The 14,376-nt window shown below is 44.8% G+C and overlaps 1 protein-coding gene across 1 annotated transcript in view; it reads left to right on the top strand.

Annotated features, from left to right (window-relative positions):
* Positions 1 to 1,024: 1,024 nt before the first annotated feature.
* The window catches only part of Anxa13 (annexin A13), a 65,391-nt gene continuing 52,039 nt past the window's right edge, over positions 1,025 to 14,376 (top strand). The window contains exon 1 of the mRNA XM_045144152.1: positions 1,025 to 1,078. Coding sequence (XP_045000087.1) covers positions 1,064 to 1,078 — 15 coding nt within the window. The 5' untranslated portion in view covers positions 1,025 to 1,063. The remainder of the gene's footprint in view (positions 1,079 to 14,376) is intronic.

Here is a 14,376-nt window from a genome sequence, read left to right as displayed (position 1 = left end):
ACATGCATCACTTTGTGCAACTGGCTTCACATAGGTAACGGGGAATTGAACCCAGGCTATCAGGCTTTGCAAGCAAGTGCCTTTAACTGCTGAGCCATCTCTCCAGCCCCATGATAATTTTTTGATTAGAAAAGAATTTGCTCCTATTTGTGCATTTAAAACATTTTTGTTTTGCTTTTTTAAAACTTTATTTATTTATTTATTTGAGAGAGAGAAAGAGGCAGAGAGAGGGAGAGAGAGAATGGGCACACCAGGGCCTCCAGCCACTGCAAATGGACTCTAGATGCATGTGCCCCTTTGTGTTTGTGGCTTACATGGGTTCTGGGGAATCAATCTGAGGTCCTTTGGCTTTCTAGGCAAACGCCTTAACCACTAAGCCATCTCTCCAGCCTGCACAGTAGTTTTTGAATTGCAAATCTGCTCAGGTTACAAAAATGATGGTCCAGTACAACTCAATGTAGCCATCAAAAAATTCTGTGTATGCCAGGCATGGTGGCACACGCCTTTAATCCCAGCACTTGGGAGGCAGAGGTAGGAGGGTCACCATGAGTTCCAGGCCACCCTGAGGCTACATAGTGAATTCCAGGTCAGCCTGAGCTAGAGTGAGACCCTACCTTGAAAAACCAAGAAGAAGAAAAAAGAAAAAAATCTGTGTAGTTAGCTGGGTGTGGTGGCACACGCCTTTAATACTAGCACTCAGGAGGCAGAGCTAAGAGGATTGCTGTGAGTTCAAGGCCACTGAGACTACATAGTGAGTTCCAGGTGAGCCAGGGCTAGAATGAGACCCTACCTCGAAAAACCAAAAAAGAAGTAATAATAATAATAATAATAATAATAATAATAAATAATTATTATTATAAATAAAAGATGGCCTGTTCAGGCAGCTTGGGCAGGCAAAGCTCATTCACAGCCATCCCCACTCCCTACCAAGTATTCAAAGCCAATGCCAAAAGTTACTTATTAAACAGAAGAGATAGTGTCCTGGGAACACCATTATAAACTTCGTCTGTGGGAGGACCATTCCCTTCATGAACCGCGGAGCAGCCATCTCGGGAAGGAGACAATGGGGAGTCATCACGTAAGTGCCTTTGCCTGTGGGGACAAGCGCCACGTTGCATTAGCCTGTGGAAGGGCTCAAAGGACGGATTCCTGCTCGGGACTGTATCATTCTGATAGCCCTTTGCTGGTTTTAGCAAAAGCGAGCCATGCTTTTAAAATGCAATTGGAATCTATTTCTTCACATTGGGTAAACATCTCCTAGGAAAGGGGATAAGAAAATGTTTAAAATGAGAATATAAACAGAGCCTTCGCAGAGAGCAAATAGCTAGCATGTATTTGTAGGACATGTAAGTATAGCTGTTAATTTGTGGCAAAGTTGTATAAAACCTCATAGATTGTGCTCATTCAGTTTTTTGTTTTGTTTTGTTTTGTTTTGTTTTCATTGTTGTTGTTTTTTAATGGTAAGGTCTTGCCCTAGCCCGAGCTGACCTGGAATTCACTATGGAGTCTCACGCCCACCACAATTAGAGTTTTGTGTGAAAGATAAGTTTCTGTTGAATTTATCAGCACACCAAAGGAAAAATGCTCTTGCAAGCCCATGTAATTTGTATATCTGGCTTACGTGGGTCCTGGAGAATCAAACCATGATCCTTTGGCTTTGCAGGCAAATGCCTTAACCACTAACCCATCCCTCCAGCCCCAAGCCCATATAATTCATAGTGAAAGATGCAAATCCTCCAACATTAATTCCACACAGCATCAGGCATATTTGCAATTTTTCCCACATTAAACACCTTACTTTTTCTTCTGATGCATCTAGGCTTATGAACAGCTGATGTATAAATTGCTAATGACAAAAATTAACTAAAATGTCACCAATTGGGATCTACAGTGCATAAGGTAGATAAGAATTGCACTAATTGAACACCAAAATGTGAATATTTAAAGATCTTCCAGTGGAAATTTTACTGTGGTCTTATATGGCCACTGAAGCAAAATGAGATTGTGTATATATATTAAAAGCAAAGACACTAAAACCCCCAAATTTTCTACAGATTGTAAGTTTGTATGGGTTTTCCTTTGTTGTATATGGAAGCAACACTCACCTTCTTTGTTTGGCTGGTTGGTTGGTTTTTCGAGGTAGGGTCTCACACTAGCTCAGGCTGAACTAGAATTCACTGTGGTCTCAGGATGGCCTTGAACTCTTGGCAATCTTCCTACCTCTGCCTCCTCAGTACTGGGATTAAAGGTGTGCGCCACCACGCCCAGCTTGTTTGTTTTCAAGATAGGGTCTCACTCTAGCCCAGCCTGACCTGGAACTCACTCTGCAGTCCCAGGCTGGCTTCGAACTCACGGCGATCTTCCTACCTCAGCCTCTCTAGTGCAAGGATTAAAGGCGTGTGCATGGCAGCACCCACCTATTTGCACACCTACAAATAATGTGTTCAGTGAAGCAGCCACCTGTAAGTCCTCTGTAAACAGCATTTTCCTAGGTGACGAGTTATCCAGTTATCTCTCCCCACAACTGACCGCTACTATGACAGACGTCCTCCCCGGCCCTGGCAGCAGCCCAATGACGTCCTTTGAAAGTCAACCTCTGCTGGGGCAGCTGTCCTTTGAGAATGGAGCAGAATTTCTATGGCTTTTCTTTCTAAATTCCCAGCAGCAGTCTCACTCCTCTCAGAGGGGGACAGCCACACTTGCCAGCCAGGCATCCTCTAAACCACAACCCATAAGCATTTGATTTTCTCTCTAACTCCGGGGCTTTCTTGTGGATACAATATTACCAATAAACTCTCTGATGCTCAAGGATAGGACACTCTGCTACCCTCCAGCCTGAAAACGTCATCAGGCTTGACTTCCAAGCGGAGGGCACTCTCCCTGCAAAATGTGCAATATTTGTAGCTAATGGGAAAATGTAGCCTAGGAGCTCAGTGCTTGTTCCCGGGAGCATCCCTTTCACACCGCCGGTAGGAAGTTACCTTTGCAAAGGAATAAGGGACTGTAATACACATGCCAGGAATGAGTGCAATGCAAAAGATTTGTGGGTAGCACATGCTGTGTGTGTGTGTGTGTGTGTGTGTGTAGTGCACACATGTGTGCATCTAGTTGCCCAGACACTGAGCACGGCATGAGAGGCCAGAGGACATCAGTGTCTTCTTCTATCGCTCTTTTGCCTGCATGTCCTTGAGAGAGAGAGTCGCTTGCTGAGCCTGGAACTGCCCTTTTCTGGTTAGACTGACTGCCCAGGAAGCTCCAGTGCTTCTCCTGCCTCCACCCACCTCAACCCTGGGGCTGTACCCAGTGTCTTACATGGGTGCTTGGGATGGAACTCAGGTCCCCATGTTTTTACCTCTTGAGCCATCTCCCCAGTCCTCAACACCTTTTTGCTTTTCCAAAACTCCTTTTAAAGGATAAAACTGTTCCCAGCAATGGCTTAAATTAACTGCAGTGGCAAGTTATTTGAATATGCACAAATTAAAACTAGAATGCCACTTTTTAAAAAAGATTTATTTTTATTTATTTATTTATTAGAGACAGAGAGGAAGGGAGAGAGAGAGAGTGAGAATAGGCACACCAGGGCCTCCAGCCACTGCAAACGAAGTCCAGACACATGCACTCCCTTGTGCCTCTGGCTTATGTGGGACCTGGAGAATCAAACCTGGGTCCTGAGGCTTCACATGCATGCGCCTTAACCACTAAGCCTCTCTCCAGCCCTAGAATGCCACTTTTGAAACAAGGGCAGACCCAAAACCAATTTACAAATTAAACTCTAGAAAGATGCATTTCCACAATGCTCAGATGACCTCATGTCATGGTCAATATTGTTTTCTTGACTTAAATGGCAGCAATGATTCACAGTCCTGATTTCTAGCACACCGTTTCCCTTGAGTTTCAGCAAGTCTGAAGTATGGTGTAGTGTGACTTTGTAATGCCATTGGGTGTCTCAAAAGCCATCTGCTGGGAAACTGTTGCTGACAATGCTCCCTGCAATGCCACTGGGCCTTAACTCATCTCAAACACGTGATTTGTTTTAAATAAAGATCTTATTATTTATTTCCAAGGAGAGTGAGATAATGGGACAGATATAGGGAGGGAGTGAGGGAGGGAAGGAATGGGAGCACCAGGGCTTCTAAGCAGTGCAAATAAACTCCAAATGCATGCACCACTTTGTGCATCTGGCTTTACATGGGTACTGGGGAATCAAACCTAGGTCATTTGGTTTTGCAGGCAAGTCCATTAACCTCTGAGCCATCTCTTTAACCCAAACCAGAATAATAAAATCTTTCTAAACTTCACCCTTTCTGGTCTGTAGATTTCATCTGTTGAGATTCACAAGACAAGACCCCGGAGGCCACTGCTCAGTGAATATTTTTATGTGTCAAACACGTGATTTTTATTTGACTGCTCCATCTGTTCTCTGTTCTTTCCCTCCTGTGACAATTAAATGAAATTCAGCTTATGTAAAATTATAAACACAGACACAAGACAGGCACTGAAGTCATGTGCCAGTACCCACTAGTCCGGATGAGCTAGTGTGCTATGTATTAATCTTCAAGTCATTATCAGCATTAAATACCTAGAAAAGTTTCAGAGAATATGTCCATAGACCAAGGTCCAAAGATAACCATTTGATAAAGATCATCACAAAGTCAATAGAACATTGGAGCATATTGCCTAGGGAATACATTTTTCAAGGAAGTATGATCTGAAATCCTGACTTGTCTTGAAACTGAAATTGTTTTTCTCTTACTTTGTGCTTTTTTCCCCCACCTCCAGTCATTTATGATTTTAGTCTTTGCACTGAAGCAGCAATGCTTGTGACTAAAACTATTTCAAATTGCAGTGATCAGGATACTGGGTTATTATCATTTGGTGTATTTCACAATATGCAAAGAGTTTGCGTAGCCTGTGGGATCTGTCCCAGTGCTGGTAAGAAAACAAGATCTGTAGAAAAATGTGCTTGTTGTTGCTGCATGAATTCTTCAATTCAATTTTATTGTTTGCAAGAGAAATTGTTTCTAGGAGAAAATAGAGAACTGACCATCTGACCAGCAAGGTAATAGAGAGAGAGGAAGCACGTCTTAGGGGAGCCACTGTCCATATGGACACGGTGTCCAGCTGAGAAGGACTGGTGGTTTCTGGCAAGGCTGATGGAGAGGCTCTAGACACGACTACCACTTTGCTTCTGACCATACAGTCTCTGGACTCATAGAAGCATCCCCATTACTGAGACACTTGTCAGAAACACAGAATCTCAGGCCCACCAGACCTATTGACCCCCAGTTGGCATCTTCTGATCCTTTGGTGACTCTCATTCACATGAAAGTTGTGCAAGTATGGGTCTGGAGGACAAGTTCTCAATTTTGGTTCACATTGGAGTCTCCTGGAGAAGTCTCAGAGCCATTGGGGATTGAGTCCCACCCCCAGTGAATCTGAAGGAATTGGTATAATGGTTGTCCTAGACATCAGGATTTGTAAATGCACCCCCACCCCCCCACCCGCTCAACAGGTATCTAACATGCAACACACTTAGAAATACTAAATGGAGTGTCCCACTAACCTTCCTGAAGAGGGTGGAACCCTTCTGATGCAAGCAGGCGTCACTACAAGTGCTCATGAATGAAAACCAACTTGTAAATGTTACAACATCTGCTCAGCGATCTGCCATTCTGCTGATGAGCTTGCCACATGAATGGCTGGTTTATGCCAATATTTAGCCAACATCAATATTGACAAAGTGGAGAACCATTTGGGACGAGTGGCAGTTGAACAGTGAGTTCACCCAGGTTCCCAAGAAGAGAAAGGAGAGGTGCAGATATGGTGTGGAGTTAGAGAGAGCTCAGCATAGCTTTACCCAAGTGTGTGCAGCAAGCTGTGACCTCAGACTCAAAAGAGCCCCCGAGAACACCAACCAGAAACCAGTCTAGACTGTGCAAGCATGAAAACTTGTGTCCTTCTGACCACCACCCTGAGGATAGGAGGAAAGAAAAAAGGACCTCTGATGTCAAAATACACCATGCCTTTAAGTATTTGTCTTGGAGGCTTTCCCCATCCTTGAGGGAATGGTTCCCTGAGTAAAGGGCCATCTTTTCCCCTTTATATCCTCATCACCAACACAGGGCCTTTGAAGTATGAAGGATAGTTGATCTCCGTTCTCGCTACCTTCTGAAAAACAAGAAGAACCAATTCTCCAGTGGAGAGTGAAGTCATCATAGTTTAAGTGGGATAAACATTATTAATTTAGGGAGAATTTGATATATGTAACTGCTCTTTTAGCCAAAGACCAGTGAGAGCTTGACAGTGGAGAACATAATCTTTGTCTCCATAGGATTGTGATCTGGTTCTCAATTCCAGATATGGGTTCCTTTATACTGAGTGGATCTCTTAGTCAACCATAAAGCTATTGGTTACCCACTGAGGCTATGTGCCACTATTGCACTGACGTGTACATTGTATCAGGGTGTTTGCTTCTGAGTAGCTTGGACCTCTGGTTGTTCAGACCATTGTTGGCTATTTTCCCCACGTGGTTCATGAAGCGCTTTCCAGCACTAGACAGACTAACTGTCTGGGGACTGGCTTTCTTCTGAATTCCAGCCAGTTCTCTCCGTGCTTTGTGTCAGCAGCATAGATCAAACCAATGTTTTGCTTAGCAACAGTTCAAATCCCTCTAGTCAGCCACACTCCCACATCAATTCATGGGTAAGGCCCTAGCATCTTTATTTTTGAAGATTCTTTTTTTTTTTAAATTATTTATTTATTTATTTGAGAGCGACAGACACAGAGAGAAAGACAGATAGAGGGAGAGGGAGAGAATGGGTGCGCCAGGGCTTCCAGCCTCTGCAAACGAACTCCAGACGCGTGCGCCCCCTTGTGCATCTGGCTAACGTGGGACCTGGGGAACCGAGCCTCGAACCGGGGTCCTTAGGCTTCACAGGCAAGCGCTTAACTGCTAAGCCATCTCTCCAGACCTTGAAGATTCTTTAATTATTCTAAGATATCCAAAGCTGAAGGTCATGGGTCTAGTTGTCAGACATGCTTCCAGTGTGGTGGTTTCTAAATGTGATTCCCACATCACAGATCAGTGTCATAGCTATAACCAAGTGTGATAGTCAGAGTTCTCTAGAGAAACAGAACCAATAAGATAAATTGCACTAAAAAGGGAATTTATTGTATTAGCTTGTGGCAGTCCAACAATAGCAGTCTGCTGCTTGTTGGAGAGGGCCTTCGCTTGTCTGTGCATCTGTCCTGTTTGGCTAGCCTTCCTCCTCAGCATTGGAATTACATTCCCTTAGACTTCCCTACATAGAGCCCAATGGGAGAGCTGCCCAGAATGGGGAAAGACTGGACTCTGGCGGAAGGACTTCCTCCTTCAGTTAATCCTTCCTAGAAGCACCCAAAAGGGATGTCTATACATTCCTAATCGTATGAAATTGACAACAGAACTTAGCTCATGCCAAAGATCTTCTGAGTCAGAAACTCTGGGAACGGGATGCAGCAACCAGCATCTGCATAGGCCCTCCAAGGGCTCTGACTTACACTCAAGTATAAGGACCAGAATACAGCAGAATCATTCTCCAGGCCCTGGTTAGAGCTAGGCCCCAGCTTTGAGTTATGGACCATTCACACCATTGAGCTTCTAGAGATGTCCACATGATGACACTAAAATGCCCACTTAGCTGCACATCCTGCTCCCTGGCCTCAGCTCAAGGGCAACTCAGAGAACTGCCCCTTCTGGCTGCCCCCTGCCACTACCCACTACCTCCCAGCTCTCATCCTCAGATGGGAGCATGAAAAGGCAGCTGAGGACTGGAGAGATGGCTTAGTAGTTAAAGCTCTTGCCTGTGAAGCTTAGGACTCAGGTTCTATTCCCCAGGACCCACATAAACCAGATGCACAAGGTGGCGCATGTGTCTGCATTTCATTTGCAGTGGCTAGAGGCTTTGGCATGTACATTCTCTCTATATATATCTCTAGACGAAAGAGGAATAAGCCAAAATAAATGCATGCCCTTAAATAGTTCACAGGCAGGTGAGGGAGGAAAGTGAATCAACAATTCTAATAGTATATGATGAATACACTCATAGAAAAGTATCCATTGTAACAACAAAGTTCAAAAAATAGGAAAGTAGTGTTGTGTTAAACGTTTCCTGGGGAGACACAAACCAATGTTGTTTCAGTATACTGTTTCATAAATGACAGTAAGAACATTTGCCCATGTTTTGTACAGATGCATTTTTCCCACAGATTTTGGATCTGAGATAGGTTGAACTTACAGAAACAGAACTTGTTAATGTGAAGATCCAACCTTCTATGCTTTCAGCCACTATATGTAAAATATCAGAGAAGTCTAGTTAGGTTGGATATGTCCTACCCCTTGGATGATCACTGGCCCAAGTTGACCTGACTTTCAGGGTAGTCCCTTATCGTTATTGATTTCTTCAAACTATTATTATTATTACTAACAGTATTTCTGCCATTTCCACTACTGATGCTAACACTTCTGGATGACTGAAAGAGAATGAAGACTGGAAGATCAGATAGGAAGGATGTGAAATCATTAATTCCTCCTTCACATGATGGAAGTTTGGAGGCATAGAGTGGGAATGACAAGGGAGATAAAAATGTCAAAAAAGAATTTTAAAGAAGGAATGAACAGGTTTGGACCCAGAGCATATTTAAAGCATCTTACCAGGAGAGAGAATAGTAGTCATTGTTTAGATCCTGACCGGGACAAGAATTTGCTCAAAGTGGAATTTAGCCATTTCACCTGGCTTCCTTTTCAGCAAATCAGAACTTGTTCACATACTGTTGGTTAGATCTTACTACAAGGCACATTTGATATCAAGTTGGCCCAAGGATTTCGGCCCTCAAGGATTCTAGTGTACACCCGCTCCCAATCCCCGCTACCTCTGATATTAAATGAATCCCAAGTTTGTACTCAGTTGAATTGGCAAAAAGAAAAAAAAAAATAGCCTCTGGTAATATAAGAAAGAAGTGGATAATTCTTTTCTAATGAAATATGTGCTTGATTTTTCGTAACTCCTGGAGGTATGGCTGCTTTCACAGTTGGGAACCAGCCACAGACACCATCTCCCCACAGCCACCTTGCTTCCAAGGCCACTTCTGTTGATGCCACCCTGCAGTAATTGGATCTCTAGAAGCTTAACACTCTTGGAGGTTTCTGACTCCCAGAACAATCTGTGAACAACCTCACAGCAGACAGTCATACTCCTCAGGACACAAACCTTGTTAATAGATAATGAATGTTATTCCCCTTCTAGTAGAAACTCCAAGTTCTTGGGCCCAACACAGCACTAAAGGACCCTAACACGAGCCAACCAAGAAGAGTCAGTCACATAACCATGACATCCTGTCATGAGGCTTTGTGTCCCCAATAGCCAGTCATCAAAGCAGGAGGGGATGACACTTCTTACTCAGGACCGATCCCAAATGAAACATTCCCTCCTAGTTCATTTATCCTGTTTCTCTCTTTTAGATTTGTCCTCAAAAGGACACAGTCCATTTTTTTGTGTGTGGGGAAAAAGAGGTTTATTTTGGGTTACAGGCTCAAGGGGAAGCTCCATGATGGCAGAGAAAATGATGGCATGAGCAGAGGGGTGGACATCACCCCTGGCCAACATATGGTGGACTGTAGTAACAGGAGAGTGTGCCAAACATGACACAGTCCAGTTTAATCCTCCCTTATATGGAAGCCCAGAAGTTTGTTCTTGATGCCTGAGACCTCGCCTTGGGCAGTGCCCATGTGCTGTTTTCCACAGGAAGCTTGGCCTTCTCAGCCCATTTTTTTTGTTTATTTTTATTTATTTATTTGAGAGCAACAGACAGAGAGAGAAAGAGGCAGAGAGAGAGAGAGAGAGAGAGAGAGAGAGAGAGAGAGGGAGAGAATGGGCGCGCCAGGGCTTCCAGCCACTGCAAACGAACTCCAGACGCGTGCACCCCCTTGTGCATCTGGCTAACGTGGGACCTGGGGAACCGAGCCTCGAGCCGGGGTTCTTAGGCTTCACAGGCAAGCGCTTAACTGCTAAGCCATCTCTCCAGCCCTTCTCAGCTCATTCTAAAGTAACTTGTTGACAGCTTGAGCTACATTCATAGCTCAGTGCTGCGGACCCTGGGCACGTAGAACCTTGGCACTGTTGACAGTTGGGCCCAGATGATACTTTTGTTGTGACGCATTGTTCTATGCATCAGAGAATGTTTAGCAAAGTCCCTGCAGCAGTCAGGTTCACATTGCTGGTAGAAATCACCCAACCAAGAACAGCTTGTGGGGGGGAAAAAAGAGGTTTATTTTGGCTTACAGGCCTGAGGGGGAAGCTCCAGGATGGCAGGGGAAAATGATGGCATGAGCAGAGGGTGGACATCACTCCCTGGCCAACATAAGGTAGACCATAGCAACAGGAGAGTGTGCCACACACTGGCATGGGGAAGCTGGCTGTAACACTCATAAGTCCGACTCCCAACGATACACCGCCTCCAGGAGGCTTTGATTTCCAATTGCCATCAGCTGGGGAAACTAGCATCCAGAACACCTGTTTGTGGAGGACACCTGACTCAAACCACCACGGTCCCTGACTCTTCGCATTACACAGGACAGGAGTAGCTCCCAGCTGATGAGAATCAGCAATCGCTCCAGACAGCGCCTGTGTTGCCTAGGCAGAGAAATTGCTTCTGGTAGTTGAGAGCCACTGCATTTGGTGCATGCCTTTGATGGAAGAGCAAAGCCATTGGGCAGAAGACGGCTTGACTGCCCTGGATCTGTGCCAGCAATCATACAATGCTGCCTTCTAGCCTGGCCTGTCTTTATTCTGACTTATCTCTTTGAGCTCAGGAGAAAGGCCAGCTGCTTCTAAAACCTGACCTTTGTCCTCAAGATGAGGTCAGTAGCAGCCTAGGAGAGTCAGCAGCTTTTCTCCATTAGTAATTTCTTTTTAAATTTTTATTTATTTATTAGAGGCAGAAAGAGAGAGCAAGAGAGAGAGAATGGGCATCCCAGAGCCTCCAGCCACTGCAAACAAACTCCAGATGCATGCGCCACCTTGTGCATCTGGCTTACGTGGGACCTAGAGAATCGAACCAGGATCCTTAGGCTTTGCAGGCAAGCGCCTTAACCGCTAAGCCATCTCTCCAGCCCCACCGTTAGTAATTTCTGATGGAGGGAGTGAGAACAGCTTCACTGTGGAAACACTCAATGAGGCCGCCAGGCTGTGAGCTGCTTGCTTTCCCACCTAGAAGAACAATACTAGCCTGGAAAGACAAATTATTGGAAGCAGAATTGATTTCTCCCCCTTTGCACTGCTGGGTGCAGGACCCACAGAGACCTTCCCAGCTCCACCTCCCTATACCTGAGCTCAAAGCTACCTTGTTCCTGGCCAATGCCACATCACATTTGATCCATGAGTGTCACATCAATGTATATAACCTAAGAATGCGTAGGTTCTAGAAAATGGCCTACCTATATCAATTTTCACTAAAAGGTGCATACTATATATATATAAAAGCAACCTCAAATGTAGGAAAGTCTGTTTCTCAATTTAAAGTTTCCCCCAGCATGTAATGGAGCCATGGTGAGCTCTGAACAAATGGGTACTTGGCTTCTCTCAACCTTGGTCATCAGATGAGACAGATATTTCTGCCCATGCAGAGTCATGGCCAAACTCTTAGTAGCCACATGTGCCATTTTTGTAGGGTGAGCAGCCATCCCGGTTTACCAGAACTGCCTCCGGTTAAGCACGGAAAGCTCCACAGCCCAGGGAACTCCTCGGCCCTGGGCACCTAGACCAGGAGTGGTTTCAGAGCAGCTATCGGGCTACAGCCCGTCTCCTCACACAGCTACAGTTTCCGTGATTCCCCGTGAGATCAATCGGCTTCACGCTGTCAATCCCACCCGCGAAACTGCAGTGACAAGCGTGCGGAAACATCCTTCATCTTCCTCTCCTGCCTCATCCAGGTGGCCCCTTGGAAATAAGACAAATAAGCAATTCATTTGCATTGATTCCTGTCAGGCAGAAAAGTGACATTTTGCCAGGCGTGGTGGCGCATGCCTCTAATCCCAGCACTCAGGAGGCAGAGGTAGGAGGATCACCATGAGTTCAAGGCCACCCTGAGACTACATAGTGAATTCCAGGTCAGCCTCAGCTAGAGTTTGACCCTACCTTGAAAAAAAAATATAGAAAAAAGAAAAAAGGTGATATTTTATGTATGAAAACATTTGACAATTTGTCAGGCCAGAAATCAGTCACCCCAAAGAAATACACATATTGGGAATTGCGAGTGACCTTATGCCCTTCTAGTCTTTACAGACTTCTGACGTCCAGCACCCCACCACACACCATTATATACTGAAAATTGGTCAAACAGGATGAACTCATGTTAAGTGTTCTCAGCACACACATTCAAAGGGACACATGGAAACCAGTAGAGGTGATGCATGTGTCTAATTCCATGGCCAAGGGTGTACGTATATGTTCAAATGCCTCTGATTGTGTTCAGTTTATCATATACCAAGTATACCTCAGTAAAACTGTTTAACTTTTTTCAAGAATTTTGTTTAATGGGCTGGAGATATGGCTGTGTGGTTAAGGTGTTTTGCCTGTGAAGTCCAAGGACCCAAGTTCGATTCTCCAGGTCCCACGTTAGCCAGATGCACATCATGGCACATGCATGTGGAGTTTGTTTGCAGTGGCTAGAGGCCCTGGTGCACCCATTCTCTCTCTCTGTCTCTCTCTAATAAATAAATTAAATGATTAAAAAAAATTTTTAAAGAATTTTGTTTAAAAAATCGTGCAAGTCAATTTTATTCAGAATTGTCAACATTGGCTCCAGGTGCCATGAACTTGCACTGGGAGTGGTAATTGGCACCACTGAGAAGGGTCGGGGCATGCCTGCGGCTATCCTGCATCTCCCGCTGTTGCCCCCGCTTCATAGATGCAGGCTTCTAACGTTGGTCTTGATTCTGAAGCTCCTCAGCTGCTTCTTTCATTTCATGCAGCTTTGGGTAGGTCAGCAGACAACATGCCCCTGCCCTCAGCTGCCCGGCACTTCCTGAGCCCATCTGGCTCTCCGCCTGGACACCAGGCAACCATTTTCAAATATTTACTGAGCAGATCCCAGCAAACCAGGACCTCTGGGGAACTGGGCTAGAAATCTTAAACATCACAGTGCCACTCCCATTCCATGTTGACAATACTGTAGAGTCATAAATGACTCTTACATCCTTATGTCACCAGGCAGCCCACCTGCTACGTGCCACCAACCCAGTGGTAGCTGTGATCCAGCTACTGTGTCATTCTGTCCTGGACATGATTACACGGAAACGTCATACTACACCATGAGCTCCCACAGCCCACCTTAAAGATGAGACACCGAAGGCGCTGAGAGAGGGGTCATTTTTTTTTGGGGGGGGGTCAGAGACCAGAGGATAAAGCAGTCATTGTACCCAGTGGGTCACAGAAAAACCCCTGTAAGCACGCACACATACAAACCCACAAGATGCTGTCCTTTCCTGGACACGCCCCACTTCCCGCCATACGTCTCCTCTACGTATCTCCTTGCCTAATTCCCACTCGCCTTTCAAATACCAACAAAAATAGCACTTCCTTCACGAAAATTCTTTTCTCCTATTATTTATTTATTGTGTTTTGTTTGTTTGTTTGTTTGTTTGTTTGTTTTTCGAGGTAGGGTCTCACTCTAGCTCAGGCTGACCTGGAATTCACTCTGTAGTCTCAGGGTGGCCTTGAACTCATGGTGATCCTCCTACCTCTGCCTCCCAAGTGCTGGGATTAAAGGCATGAGCCACCACACCCTATTTATTTACTTTTATCATTGATTTATTTGCAAGCAGAGAGAAACAAAGAAAGAGATAGACAAACAGAGAGACAGACACTGGGCACACCAGGGCCTCTAGCCACTGCAAACAAACTTCAGACACGTGTGCCACTTTGTATATCTGGCTTTAGGTGGGAATTGGGGAATAGAACCTGAGTCATTAGGCTTTGCAGGCAAGTGACTTAACCTCTGAGCCATCCCTCCAGCCCTCTCCTATTAATTATTTTCACCCACAGTGCTTCCTATATCGTAGTGCGGTTGTTATTTATCTATACACCTATTTGTTGCCCTGAGGACAGCTGGCTGTGTCCCCCTTCACTTGGGGATAGTTTGTGGTCCACTAAAATTCATCAATACCTGTTTGTTGAAAGGAGAAGAGAGAAAAGAAGGGAATTGAAAAGAGAAAAGGGAAGGAAGAAGAAAAGAGGAGAGGCAGAAGGAAGTTTAAACTCTCTTGTTCAGAAGAAAGTTTAATCGGCTTGTGATATATATATATTATATTATATATATAATGTATTATTTCATTTTTAA

The sequence above is a fragment of the Jaculus jaculus genome, chromosome 2 (assembly GCF_020740685.1).
Source record: "Jaculus jaculus isolate mJacJac1 chromosome 2, mJacJac1.mat.Y.cur, whole genome shotgun sequence".
Classification (NCBI taxonomy): domain Eukaryota; kingdom Metazoa; phylum Chordata; class Mammalia; order Rodentia; family Dipodidae; genus Jaculus; species Jaculus jaculus.
Note: the sequence above shows the minus strand (reverse complement) of the source record. Positions and strands in the feature narration are given on the sequence as shown.